This window comes from Rhinopithecus roxellana, chromosome 16 (genome assembly GCF_007565055.1).
Source record: "Rhinopithecus roxellana isolate Shanxi Qingling chromosome 16, ASM756505v1, whole genome shotgun sequence".
Taxonomy (NCBI): domain Eukaryota; kingdom Metazoa; phylum Chordata; class Mammalia; order Primates; family Cercopithecidae; genus Rhinopithecus; species Rhinopithecus roxellana.
Genome location: NC_044564.1, coordinates 23830879 through 23844837, shown reverse-complemented (window position 1 = coordinate 23844837; position 13959 = coordinate 23830879). Strand labels below are relative to the sequence as shown.

Genomic DNA, 13959 nt, shown 5'->3' with positions numbered 1-13959 from the left:
AGGCCTGTTGCCTCCTCTCTGGTAGAAAGGGCTGAGTCCCAGCTCCAGGAATGCCCTCTATCCCCCTTCACACCCTCTCCCCAACAACAACAACAAAAGTAGAGCTTAGTTCAAGTTTCCAAACAAGAATTTATTCTTTCTTTTTTAATCTTTTTTTTTTCTAAAAAAAATTACCAGGTACAATTTTTTCCTGTTTCTGATTTGCTTTGTTTTTTCAAGTTTCAGCAAATGCTTGTTCCCCTCAGCCCAGCCTCAGGAGTCAGGACTGAGGCTGGGTCAGAGTCTGGAGTGGGGAATGGGGTAGTTTGGAACCACATGACTGAGTTTGAGGGGTGCCCCTTACCCCAGCTGAGGTAGGTGGGTCAGAGTCTGGCCAGGTGAGTGGAGGCACCCCAGTGCTTGGCCCTGACTCTGCCCCCTGGACACCTTCTTCAGTCAGGACCCCAAAGCAAGGAGACACAGGCAGGAGGAGAGGGACAACTGGAGTCTGGAGCCCTAGGTGAGGGGTGGTTAACCCCTGTGTGTGTGCATACATGTACACTCTCTCACACACACACACACCACACAAAGACAAGCTTGTGTACACACACAAACACATAACTTGGCTTTCAGAGATAGGTCAGAGGGTAGGGGAAGTGAAGGGACTAGGGGAAGGACAGGGAAAGCTGAGTCTTTGGCTACTGACTCAGTCCCTCTGGAATAGCCCCTCTTCCCTCAGCTGAGAGAGAGCAGTTCTCCTCCTGCCCCTGGCATAAGCCTCTTCAACTCTTGAGGTTGGAGCAATATCTGAGAGTGGGAAGGGGGGGAGTGATGCCAATTATCAGGTGTGGGAGGTTACCAAGGCAATCCAATTTGAATAAATTATAAATTAAAAATAAATAAAATAATAAGTGGCCCCTGCCCAGGACTAGGAGGCAACGCTGGCATAACTTGCCTGGGAACTTGGGACAACCTCAGGGTAGCTCCAGTTCCTCCCTACCTAAGCTGGCCTGGGAAACCCAAGGGAGGGGACAGGCACATCGAGTACCCGAGTAGGGCAGGGTGTAGTAAGGATCAGAAGCTTTAAACACCCAAATAATCCATTTGGGCAAGAGCATGGTGAGGGCTTTAATTCAAGCCTGAAGGGTCTCTTGCTGTCTCTCCATATATGTTCTCTAAGATGGAGCAGGACGGGCAGGTCGTTAGGCCGCATGGATTCAGAGTGCTGGCAATCAGGGCAAAGGTGAATAACGTGGATTATGAGGGGCCTCGGTCACAGCCTGCAGTTCGTAAGGGAGCCCTGTGTCCAGCTCCAGGCTCCGGCGGGAAAAAAGCAGGCGGATATCTCCATGCAGGCTTAAGCGGCCTGAGCGGGAGCTCCGGAACCTGGAGGAGGATAATGTGATCAAAGTAAGAATTCAGGCTGGGCGCAGTGGCTCATGCCTGTAATTCCAGTGCTTTGGGAGGTCCAGGTGGGAGGACTGCTTGAGCCCAGGAGTTGGAGACCAGCCTGAGCAACATAGCAAGACTCTGTCTCTAAAAATAAATAAATAAATACATATATATATACATACATAAAAATTTAAAAATAAACTAAGCAAGAATCCAAACAGTATCGAAGCAAGGAGAGATCCTCTTCAGGGAAGGGTTACCTGGGCCTCCCCAGCCATCCCTGGGCCCTCTCCTCACCTGAGGTGCAGCAAGTAGCAGAGGAGGCGGTGGGTGGGGTTAGCATTTCCCTCCTCACCCACAGGCACCAAAAAGAGGCGATGGCGCAGGAAGGTCATGTGGGCAGCAGGCATGTCCGAGAAGTCAAAGGTCACGAGGAACATCTTTACCACAGTCTGGTTGGGGTTAAATAAGGTCTGGGGACAGGACAGTCAAGGTTGGTACAGCCTGAGGGCTGCTTTCCTCTCTCCCCACTCCCACTCCCTCAGGGCAAACTCACCACTTGGACGGTGCCCACCTTGGGCACGCTGTAACCCTTCCTCCCCAGGGGGTTCAGATCCACGATGCCCTGGGAAGGCCAGGGAGCCATCAGTCAAGGTGGGGACTAGGAAAATTCTGAGCCCTAAATACATGTCCCTCTCCACAGTCTCTCACCCTGAACCTGCCCCTGCCCTACATTAGAGTTCTCCTCACCTGGCCCTGACTCACTCCTAGGTGAGGAATAAGTAAAAAATACCTCTTGCCCCCAGCCCCACCCCAATTCCTTATCCTCCTGATGAGCTGACTTTGGGATTGGAGTCAAGACATACCAGGAAGGGAGCCGGGGCATTTTGCTCAGAAACATCAAAGAATGTGACAGTGACAGGCAGCGTGACATGCTGGGGGCAGTATGACCCACTAGCTCCAATTTCTGCTGTGAAGCCCTCAATGTGGCCAGATGGTGCAAAACGTCCTCGCAGCAATGATTCCTGGGATCAGGGTAGGGAAAACACATTATGAGAGAGATGCCAATTCTTTTACTTATCCATCCAAGCCACGTTCTACCATCCCACCTCTCCCAGGATCCCCACAATCACAAAGCCCGAGAGGAGCTACCTCAAAGTTGCCCAGCAGGGTACGGCTGACAGCAGGGGTAGGAACAGGGGAGGCACTGGGGGGGCTCAGCAGGCCTGGCCCCTTCCGGAGGCTTCGAAGGGGGCTCCTGGTAGAGGAAGGGACACACAGGGGGTTGGCTTGAGGTATTCTGGGATTCCTGCTCATGTCCTTGAACTCTACCCTTTGCCACTATCTAGGGCTTCTGCCCTGGGGTCCCCTATTTCGATGCTAGAAAGATGACAGACTTCTGTCCCCATTCTCAGGGACAGGGTAGAGGACAAAGCTGGTCACTTACAGCTTCAGGCGACGGGCTCCTTTCAGCCTCTGCCCCGTGGGACTGCAGTCTGTTGGGTCCTATGGAGAGAAATGATTGGGAAAAGAGACAGGGTGAAAGCCACGTATGTTTTGGGGCAGAAGCTCATCACAAACTCTCAAAGGAACACCCTGCCCCCTGGGCCTCCACCTTTACCCACACAAATATCCACGTAAGAGTACATGAAGGACAGGCGCGGTGGCTCAAACCTATAATCACAGCACTTTGGAAGGCCGAGGTGGGTGGATCACTTGAGCTCAGGAGTTCGAGACCAGCCCGGGCAACATGGCGAAACCCCATTTCTACCAAAAATACCAAAAATTAGCTGGATGCCATGTCATGTGCCTGTGGTCCCAAATATTCGAGAGGTTGAGGTTGGAGGATTACTTGAGCCTGGGAGGAGGAGGTTGTAGTGAGCTGAGATTGTGCCACTGCACTTCAGCAATGATGGAGTGAGACCCCATCTCAAAAAAAACAAAAAAACAAAAGAAACGGCCGGGCGCGGTGGCTCAAGCCTGTAATCCCAGCACTTTGGGAGGCCGAGACGGGCAGATCACAAGGTCAGGAGATCGAGACCATCCTGGCTAACCCGGTGAAACCCCGTCTCTACTAAAAAAAAAATACAAAAAACTAGCCGGGCGAGGTAGCGGGCGCCTGTAGTCCCAGCTACTCGGGAGGCTGAGGCAGGAGAATGGCGTGAACCCGGGAGGCGGAGCTTGCAGTAAGCTGAGATCCGGCCACTGCACTCCAGCCTGGGCGACAGAGCGAGACTCCGTCTCAAAAAAAAAAAAAAAAAAAAAAAAGTAAATGAACTCCTTTATTGGCTTACCAAAACAGGCTCTTTGGGCCCAGGCAGCAGGTGGCTCCAGAAGGATGTGGCTTTGGCATCAGAACTGTTGGCAGCAGTAGGGTGGCCCAGGGATCCCCGGCGCCTCCGGGGGGCTGGCCCCTCTTCCTCAGAGCTGACATCTGGGGCTTCTCCAGCAGGAAGCAGCCTTCGCTTGGTGGGGCAGGGGCCTGGAGGTCCAGGGCCAGGGGGTGTGTGCTCGGGACTGTGCCCATTGGCAGTGCCAGGGGACTCCCTAGGCCAGAGGCTACCCCCATTGCCCACCCCAGCCACTGGGCTCTTACCCCCTATTTGTGCAAGACTGTGCAAATCAGTGTCAAGTGTGTGCAGCTGGCCTGGAGGGGCTGGCCCTGGGGACTCCCCCAGGGACCCCTGTCCCCCTGGATCTGGGGAGGCCCAGTCTCTGGTGTGCAAAGTATTGCAGGAAGCATTTGATGGGGGGCAGGGGAGACTCCAGGCCCCTGAAGTCCAAGATGAGGTGACACTACTTCTCTGTTCCACAACACAGAGGCCACGGTGGGAGAAATGCTGGCTGGCCACACCTAGTCCCAGCCCCAGTCCCTCTGGGCCCAAGAGCCCCACAGGAGGTGGTTCTTCAGGGGGTAGTCCCTCTCTGGCCCCCAGCCCAGGGCCTCTCTTCAGCTCCCGGGGACCCTCAGTGGGTGGGGCTTGTCGTTTCAGGGCCCTATGAGGCTCAGAGGTACCAGCCGGAGGGGAAAAGATGGATACCTGGTAGACCCCGGGGGATGTCGCCCCCCCTGCTGGGCTGTAGCCCATGAGCAGGCCACCCTGGAGGGCCCCCTGCCTGACTGGAGGCTGTGAAGGGCCAGCCTCTGGCTCTGAGGATGGAGACAGCTCCGCCTGCACGTGGCGCATGAAGCCCCCCTTGGGTCAGGGGGGCCCCCCAACACGGCCTTTATGCTGGGCCTGGGCTGGGGACATCTGTGTAAGAGAAGAGAAGAAAAGGTGGTCAGGGGAATCAATGAGTATTCTTCCTTCCAGCTGAGTTTCAGACCCTCTCCTTGCCTGAAGGGGTGACTTTGATGGGTTCCCAGGGATGAATGTGTACAAATCCCTGGATGGACTAATGGAATATAGAGACCACTCTTAGAACTCCTGAGAGGGTGACAGGTTTAGCTCAGGCTTCTTCCCTGCCTTCTCCCTGGTACTCACCCCGATGAAGAGGCCTCAAGCCTAGCTGTGCATCCCCTCTTCCCAACTGATGCCTTGTGCCCTTAGCTTGCAGTCTGATCCATGCCTGCTGCACTGGCAAGGTGACTGCCACCATTCCGTGCAGCTCCTGAGCTCAGCAGGACCCTGAGGAGGGAAGAACAGACATAAGCCAGGATCACTGGAGCCAGCAGTAAGGCCTTTCACCAATTATAGGCTAATATAGTATACCCCAGGACATCCTTCTCCCATGTGAGAGGCTCTTCAGGAACAGAAAGGGTACGTTTGGGATCCAGGGCCCAGATGGCAGAGTTGGGCTACCTAAGGAGTCAGAGAGGCAGGTCTTGGCTCAGTATAATAAGGATGTGACAAGTGAGTTGATGTAGAATAACTACTTGTCAGGGCCACCATTTGGGGACTCCTGCCCTACATGGAGGAAGGGATGAGAGACCCCCAAGACCCAAAAGACCATGCCAGCTGAGAGGTGGCCAGGGGAAGAATTCAGCTGTCTTACTCAAAGCCACCAAATTGCACAACTGCTTCTTATATGTCTATCTCCAAAGAGACAAGTGCCATCCTAGGGCACTAAGGGCAGAGGTCTCACACACAGTTACACCCCATCAGCGGTCCTCAGAGGTACAAAGTCAGCTCAAGTCAGCTCAAAGCTGGCCCTTCAGCCCTGAACTCCAAATTACCTCCAGCAAGCAGCCTGTCTCTTTAACAAGAGGCAACAAATCCGACCAAAAACAAGAGGGGGAAGGGGAATGGGTCACTGCCAGAAGGCACTTTCCAGGGCCCTCCTGCAAGGCCCTGCAAACTAGAGATAAGGCCTCAGCAGTCAGAGTCAGCTGGAAGCAACCAGGGAGTACCTCTCCACGCCCCTCCCCCAGTGCTCACACACCCAACACCAAAACCCCAAACCACTGGTGCATAACATGGTCTTCACTAACTATTCCAGCCCATACTAGGGTGAGGGGAATGTCAAGTTGAAAGCCAACTGCCCCCAGGGTCAGCCTTCTCCTTTGCACATTAGCCTATGCTGTCTGACATTCACAGAGCCCTTTCCCCTTCAAGGACTGCCCTTTGAATGCCTACCCAAGACTCTTCCTCCTTGGATAGGCCAAATGCCATCTCCTCCAGAAAGTCTGCTCTGTCCACCCCAGACCATAAGCATCTCTCCCTCCTCTGAGACCTCACCTACGGCAGCGTTACTACTTCCTATAAGCTCAATAACAGTTCTGCTCACTCCTGTGGGTAAGGCATCTTCTAGACTGACCATAGAGGAGGTCCTGAGGACAGATCTGTGTCTCACCCCTCCATCTAACCCCAAGTACAGGGGAAAGCACACAGTAGGGCTCAAAAAAGGTAGAATGTAAGTCCCAGAAATCTGGGCAGCAGTCCTGTCAGTGGAGAGAAAAATTTCCCAGATGAGAGAAATAGAGAGATTAATTGTACAAGGGAGAATCCGGAAAAGAGGTGGAGGTGCGGGGTGGGGGGCAGGCAGAAAGGAGAGATTTGTACCCAGGGACTGAAAAGCTCTCCTACACCAAGTTCCCATCATTGTACCCCACTATCCCATTTCACCAAATTCTCCTAAGAATTGGGATCCCCAAGAAAATCCTGCTTCCCTGTGGTGGGTGGGATGGCTGGAAAGGGCAGAACACCAATGGCAACCTGCACTAACCTATCTGCAAGCAACTTTGTCAGAAGGTACAACCTGCACTAATTTCTACCCCTTCTTTCCTCCACCCAAGTCACACAGATTCAGGAAGGGCCTTTTCCTTAGCACTACCACTTCCAGGTCATCCCAGTTGCCCTCTTGACCCCTTGCCCTGAGGAAGCCAGGGGATGACATGATGCCCTACTTGACCCCAGCATACCTGGCATCTGCTCATTAACCCCAGAGCCCTCTCAGTTCCCACCCTGTCAACAAGACGCTCTAAGATTCACTCCCCTGCCACCCAGCCAGTCTGGCTGTAGACCATGGCTTCAAGCTGACTCATGGGGCAGGACTGCAGGGGAGGGGGGCAGGGCAGAGTAAGCCAAACCTCACTCTTTGTGCAGGGGGTGGGCAGCAACTGGCATCAAACAGCTGTGCCAGGCTGTGGCTGGCAAGGACTACAGCTCCCAACATGCCAAGGGAGCAAGGCCAGCAAAAACAACAAGTCCCAGAATACGTCTGTACCTTCAGACACTTTTGAGGCCTGGGAGGTGGGTGAGGTGGGTATTGGTATAGGTATCAGCTTCGAGGCTCATTCTCCCCTTCCCTTCAGTATTAAAGATTTCCATTTCTACCATGCCATGATCAAGGAGAGTGACAGGAAGAATTCCTATCCATGTGCTTTCCACCCTCATCCTGTGCAGACAGAACTGCTTCCAGCTGCTCTCTATTTTGTCCCTACATACATCCACACAAGCTAGGGGGGCTGTTCCCACGGGCCACCACTGTGGGTAGGAAGGTCGACCTCTTCTCTCTTACCAACCCCTCGGCCCCCAGCCTAGAGCCCTCTACCCTCAGAGGGGAGGGAGGAGACCTTAGCAGCTTCTCTAAACTATGCCGGGCAGACTCACCTGACTCTTGGACTCCTTGTTCTGGACGATCCCTTACCCCCTGCGCAGCCTCCCAGGTCCTTTCTCACTCCTCTCCTCCCCACAGCCTGGGACAGGCCCCATACTGTACTGGAGCTTCGGAGATTTGCTCTTTCCCTCTAGCACACTCACCCCGCTCCCAAATTGGCTCCGCTGAGGTGGCCGCTGCTCCGGGCCCTTCCGTCCCGTCCCGGTCCCTCCCCTTGGATCCCCGGTCCTCCCTTCCACGGGCCCCCAACCCAGACAAAGGGTGGCTCAGGCTGAGCCCTGCTCTGCTAGGCTCTTCGCTGTTCAGCTTCGTGTGCAACACTAGCGGGCCCTGGCGCCCGCAGACCCCCAGCCGCTGCCGCGCCCCTCCCTGCGACGGTCCCTCCCCGGGGCCGCCCCGGCTCCGCGCCGCCGACTCCGCTGCCCCTCTGACTCACAGGCCATTTCCTACCAGCTGATGGGGCCGCCCGCCCCGCCCAGCGCCCCACCACCCGCGCCGCGGCGGCCACGGCCGCCACGCCCCCCTTAGGCTACGCCCTCCCTGGAAAGCGACCATGCTCATTGGTCCACAGGAAGCCAGCCTCCTCGCGACCTCAAGTGCGAGGCACGCCCCCTCCAAGAGGCACACGCCTATTGGTCCACAAGGGTAGGCCTACCCAAGGTCGCTCCGCCTGTCTCTTTAACCCGTCAGCTGCTGGAGTCCAAAGCAACACCCTGCCCTGCCATTTAACCCTTTCAAAGGCGTAAGCCTCCCACATGTTACCCCTCCATCCTACTCCCCCGCCCTTCCTCCTTCCAGGCCGATTAATAGGAAACCCGAGGGCTTTAAAGACACAGTTTGACAACCCTCAAAGTCTGCCTGCTGTCTATACCAGACCTCAGACCCCAAATACCTTCACTCCCATTTCTTTCCCCACCTTCCAAACCAGAGCTTAAGAGCTGGAGAACTAGTGAAGCCCAGGAAGCTTCCTTCATGCCAGAGAAGAAAAAGGCCTGAGGTGGGATCCTATCTCCTTCCATGCTAAGAAGTGGCATTTTTCCCACTCTTACTCTTAAATTGATGTTCTTTTGCCTTCTTTAGAGGAGCCCCCGGATTCCTAAGATAGGGATACATTTTAATTTCAGGGACCAGCATTATTCTTTGTGCCTGTAAACTCCCTTTCTGAGATCAGGCTGCCCCATCCCTTCTGCTAGCACTCTTTTCTACTCACAGGCCCATGTTCAAGGAGACAGAGCACACAGGGAAGTGGGATAGGAGGGCTTCTGCCCAGAATATGGGAAATGAGCCCAACTTTTGTGATGGAGCTTAACCCCATGACTCACAGCTCCCTCAAAACTATCTACCCTCCCACTGAGTCACTGGGCCCCAGCCCAGTTCAGACCCAGTCAAATCAAATTGCAGCAGAACCAGCATCCTTAACCCTTGTCCTCCTACTCTTTAAATGACCGGGATGGAAACTTTTGCAAGGATTGAGCATTCAAAGACTCTTTCTAGAGGGTACTCTGGAGGCAACCTAAGAAAATCAATAGTCCTGTCTCCCCTGCCCTCTGCACTTGTCAGCAAGTCAGACAATTTGGGTCTTAGGAAGCTTTTTCTCCCGGTCCTTCACAGAAGTAGGAGGCAAACATCAGAGCCAAAGAGGGAAAAGTCCATTCTTCTGCAGTTCAGAGGCCACAGAGAGCCCAAGGTCCTTGTTTCTGCCTTGCCTGTGTTGTGGACCCCCCGGGGTCCTGAGGTTCTATCACTAGATAGTAAAAAGAGGCTCCTTCCTCTTCCCCCTAGTCCCTCATTCCTAGACTTAGGAGACACAAGCAAGTAACAGTCCCTCTAAGCTCCCTTCTCTTTACCTCACCCTACACCACCTTTTTCAAGAGGACTGACTTCCTTGCTGGTTCCCTAGTGTAAGGAACAGGATTAAGGAAATTTTCAATGCCCTTGTCAAAATTACAGTGTATCAATGTAAGAGCCTACTTGCCTTAATAAAAACTTACTAGGAAAACAGAAACATAGAACACTGTAGGAAAAAAAAATCCCTTAGCAACCCCACCTTATTCTATCTTTCTGCCACTACCATAGGCCAGGCCTTAGTTACCTACAAAGGTCAGAGGACAATAGTTCAGGGTGAAGGATCAAAGATGTTCCAGGCCTCAATGTACCCTGGGAAAGCAGCAGGGTACAACCAAGAGGCCTTACTAATGGGCACGGTGGCTCACGCCTGCAATCCCAGCACTTTGGGAGGCCAAGGTGGGCAGATCACAAGGTCAGGAGTTCGAGACCAGCCTGACTAACATGGTGAAACCCCATCTCTACTAAAAATACAAAAATTAGCTGGGTGTGGTGGTGCGCAACTGTAATCCCAGCTACTCAGGAGGCTGAGGCAGGAGAATCGCTTGAACCCAGAAGGCGGAGGTTGCAGTGAGCTGAGATCATGCCACTGTACTCCAGCCTGGGCGACAGAGTAAGACTCTGTCTCAAAAAAAAAAAAAAAAAAAAAAAAAAAAGAGGCCTTACCTTCCTGCCCTAAATTTACCATGTTTTTTTTTTTTTTATAGCAGTTATCACTACCTGACTTCTCCTTCCCCCTATGTAATTTCTTTCTCCCCTTATTAGAATGGAAGCTCCATGAGAGCAGCAACTTTGTTTCATTTGTGCTCATATTCACAGAGCCAACATTAGTCCCTGGCAATGTTCAATAAACACTGACTGAAGAAAACAACAGGCCCAGGGCTGAGTGAACAGCAATCAGGCGATCTGGATCCTATCTTCTGCCCTTTCACTGTGACATCTGGGGAATCACAGTCTCTTTAGCCATAGATTTCCAAACCTGTAAAATGAGGGGTTTGTATCAACAATGACTGCTGAGGGCCTCTGCAGCTCTATAATTCCAATGACTGTTGTTCACTCATATCCATATCAGAGGATAGCCCCAGGCATTCGAACGCTCTGCTGCCTTGTACCAAAGCAGAAAGGCTATATCCTCCAGTCTCGGCACAGCAAACTGATGCCCTTTCTCTTCATGCCCCACCCACTCACACAAACGGCCCCAGTCCTGAGGAAGCTGGAGAGTCTGCCCTAGGCCCGCCCTCTCTGAGAGACTGTCTGGGAAGCAGTGTTGCCATAGCAATCAGCTCCTCCTCAAAAGGCTTCAGCCTGCCCTTTTTTTACCCCACCCTACCCCAGGGCTTTGTCTGTCCTCAGCACAATCCCCCCCCCTCTCCAGCCAGTCTCTCAGCTCCTGGGTGGTTGTGTGAGGAGGCTGGCTTGGGGCCCCTTTTAGCAACACTGTCACACTCATTCAGCCACTGTGTGGAACTCAAGCCTTTCCCACCCTCTCCCAGCCAGCCTAGGGGCAAAAGGAATTCTAGCACTCCATCAAATCCCCTCAGGGAAGCAGAGGAGCCCTCAAGAGAACGAGGTCCTAGTCTCGGTTCTGATAGTGCTTCCAAGCCTGGAGTGTGGGGAGCTACTCCCTCTTCCTTCCCTGAGGCTGGAACCTCACAACCCTTACTGGGTTCAGCTTACAGTCATAGCCCACCTCTCAAAACAGACGGAAGATCCTCAATACTCCTCATCACTTCCCCCCTCCCACAGAAGCCCTAGGGTTCCCCACCCAGGGTAAGGACAAGGGTGGGGAAAATCAGTTTGTGGCAAGTGGTTAAATGTGGCTACCAGTCACTTAGGGGTCTATGCGAGAGACCTGGGTGGTAGTGGTGGGGTTGGGGTCTGAGCCCTGCTGCTGGTTACCATGGTCTCTGGTTACTGAGCACAAAGTCCCGGGCAGGGCACAGCTCCTAGATGGGCAAGGGCCAGGCCAGGCCCTGGGGCAAGGAAGGAAGTGGGAAATGAGCACACCCAGAGTGTAAGGGCAGGGCAGGGAGGGGGAGGGGGAGACAGAGACCAAGGCTGGCTCTGGGAGGAACAGGAACTAGGATGGGGGGTTGACAGGAACCCAGTGGGGGAAGGGTCCCCCGGGACATCAGCTAGGGGAAGAAACCCCAGTCTCAGCTGGACAGATCCAAAATAGACTGAGGAGACAGTCACACAAGCCCTGGTGACAAGCAGGGTCCGACTCCTCTCTGAGTGCTCAGGCCAGGGGGTGAAGTTAAAAGCTGAGCAGACAGGAGTGCAACAGATTGGCCTCTTCACCCAACTAACCCCATCACCCTTGCTCCTAGAACCCAGAACACAAGTATCTTCCTGCAGTTACTACAATGCCCTAAACTGTTACTTTCTCAAAGTACTGGGGGTTCTGTTCTCCCGCCTCAACTGGGGCCTACAACCCCTTCCCCTAGATAGTGCCCGCAGACCCTCTGACACCGCTACACTCTGGACCACCAGCCTTTCTCCATTAAACAGTCCCCCTTCTGTCAAAGCGCCTCCAAGTCCCCTCCCCCTCATGTACCTCCTCCAACTCCCCACATCAGACAGCAACACAGCCCCCTCAGTGTACCTCGCAACACCCCCCCACCCACAACGAAGCGCTCCCGCCCTTCCCCCATAGAGGCCCCTAGAGAATGCACCTTGTTGCCCACACATTGAGTCCCCAACTGCTCCCCCGACTCCGTGTCTTCCCTCAACATACAGCAGTCTCCAGATTGTCTGCAAAGCGCACCCCCATCCGCGTCCCTTCTTCCACGCTCACCCCGCCCCACACCTGTAGTTCCGTGGATCCCGTTGCACTCGACGAGGTGGTAGTGGTTGGGGCAGTTACTGAGCAGTCCTATCTGTAGTCTCGGCCTGCAAACCTCGCCCCTTCGGTTCGAGCCCCGCCCCCGCAACGCCCAGGCCCACCGTCTCCCTTGTCCCACCTTCCACCTTCTCCGGACTTGTCCCTTTCCTCGTTTAATTTCTCGAGCTCCTCCCATGTAGCCCGGGCCCCGCCCCCTTCTGTCCCCGCGCCTCTTTCGCGTTTTCTTTGCATTTCCCCAGGATCCTCAGCTTTTCCCAGGCCCCACCCGCGATCCCCGCCTCCTCTTGGTCTCTCCGCCTTTCACCGGGATCCGCCCCCTCGGATTCCAGCCTGGCAGAAGTCGCGCCAGACCCCCTTCCACCACGATCCCCCTCCCATCTCAGAGCCTCTCCTCCTTCCGCCCCTTCTCCCTCACGCCTCACCCGGGCGGTCGCGCTCCAACCAGGATCCGCTGGCTCTGATTGGCGGTGGCAACCCCAATGGATGACGGAGGAGACAAAGTGATGGCCGCAGGTCGCCTGAGGTCCCACCCCGGCCACGTGCGGCTTCTGTGATGACAGGTCTAGAGGGGCGGGGCTTCGGTCGAAAGGCTGCTAGCCTGAGCGGAGCGGATCAGGGAGCGGTGGGGAGCCGGAGCCAGGGCGAAAGCCACAAGCCTGAGGGCTCTGAGCCGGGTTGGGGCTCTCTCGCTGCTTTCGCGCCGGTGTGAGCTGCTTGCGAAACTTGAGCCTCTTTGTAGGGATGTCTGGGTTGGCGCGTGCGTTTGCACTAATAGGGGAGGTCCGTAGGGTTTGCAAGGTAGTGCAAGGAATCTCAGGGGTCTGTGAAAATAAGGGAATCTGGGCGGTCGGGTTTAGGTTTGCGAGGTTGAGCAGTTTCTGAAGCCTACGCTGTGCAGGCAGGTGTGAGTTCTGGGATGGACACTAGGAGTCAGATCTGTACCTATTGAGACAGGTCAGCGAGAAGATCTGTGAATTTTACGAGATGAGTGTTGATAGGGAGTTAGGATGGCCCGCAATTGCTGGAGAAAAGTGAGGCCTTTCCCTGGCACAGGTGTCGAATGAACTGCATTACAGTTACATATGTTCTGCAATTTAAGTGGCGCTTGAATCTCTTCTCTCCAACCTCTCCCCATGAGATACAATAAGGGAGGGCGACGCTTTCCAGACACCGGTAGATGGCAGCACAGGACACTTGCAGAACTGAGAGAGCCCAGCTGAGCGCCAATCTGTGGCCTCTCTGTGGAGCGGACCGTGTGGGTCTGATTTAATCAAGTTCTCCAAAAGTCACATTCTTTTTTATTTGTTTTGAGACGGCGTCTCGCTCTTTCGCCCAAACTGGAGTGCAGTGGTGCGATCTCGGTCACTGCAGCCTCCGCCTACTGGGTTCAAGCAATTTTCCTGCCTCAGCCTTCGGAGTAGCTGGGATTACAGTCGCGCGCCACTAGGCTGGAATAATTTTCGTATTTTTGGTAGAGACAGGTTTCACTATGTTGGTCAGGCTGGTCTCAAACTCCTGATCTCAAGCGATCCACCCGCCTCGGTGCCCAAAGTGCTGGGATTACTGGCGTGAGCCACAGCACCCGGCCAAATCTCAGATTCTTTAGGTTCTGTGACTTTATGCCAGTAGTTAACTTAAACTGGTTTACTCAACGTCAATGGTGTGGAAGGCGCAAAAAAAAAAAAAAAAAAAGGAAAGAACAAAATATTTTCTCTGCCCATAAGGAACGTATTGTTTAGACAGTGATACAAATGCCTACATAATCCCAGAAGGGTAAACTAAGAAAGGTTTTGTGTAGTGGGAACAGCACAGAGTTTGAAGTCATCTAAACTTCTTCA

General features: G+C 54.0%; 1 protein-coding gene across 8 annotated transcripts; it reads right to left on the bottom strand.

Moving 5' to 3' along the window:
* Nucleotides 1-109: 109 nt before the first annotated feature.
* On the bottom strand, nt 110-12644 carry FAM214B (family with sequence similarity 214 member B). 8 transcript variants are annotated; one of them, XM_030919379.1, is made up of 10 exons: nt 12086-12259; nt 4857-5000; nt 3968-4625; nt 3666-3853; nt 2819-2877; nt 2524-2629; nt 2238-2396; nt 1928-1996; nt 1669-1844; nt 110-1365 (listed from the first exon to the last, which is right to left on the bottom strand). In XM_030919379.1, exons 3-10 carry the CDS (start codon nt 4557-4559, stop codon nt 1212-1214), a joined length of 1503 nt encoding a protein of 500 aa, XP_030775239.1. In that variant the 5' UTR covers nt 4560-4625; nt 4857-5000; nt 12086-12259; the 3' UTR covers nt 110-1211. The 8 variants fall into 8 exon arrangements, with proteins under 8 accessions (XP_030775239.1, XP_030775235.1, XP_030775237.1 ...); XM_030919375.1 differs by lacking the exon at nt 12086-12259 and adding an exon at nt 12544-12644 and having other exon boundaries at nt 3666-4625; XM_030919377.1 differs by having other exon boundaries at nt 3666-4625; nt 12240-12278.
* Nucleotides 12645-13959: the final 1315 nt, after the last annotated feature.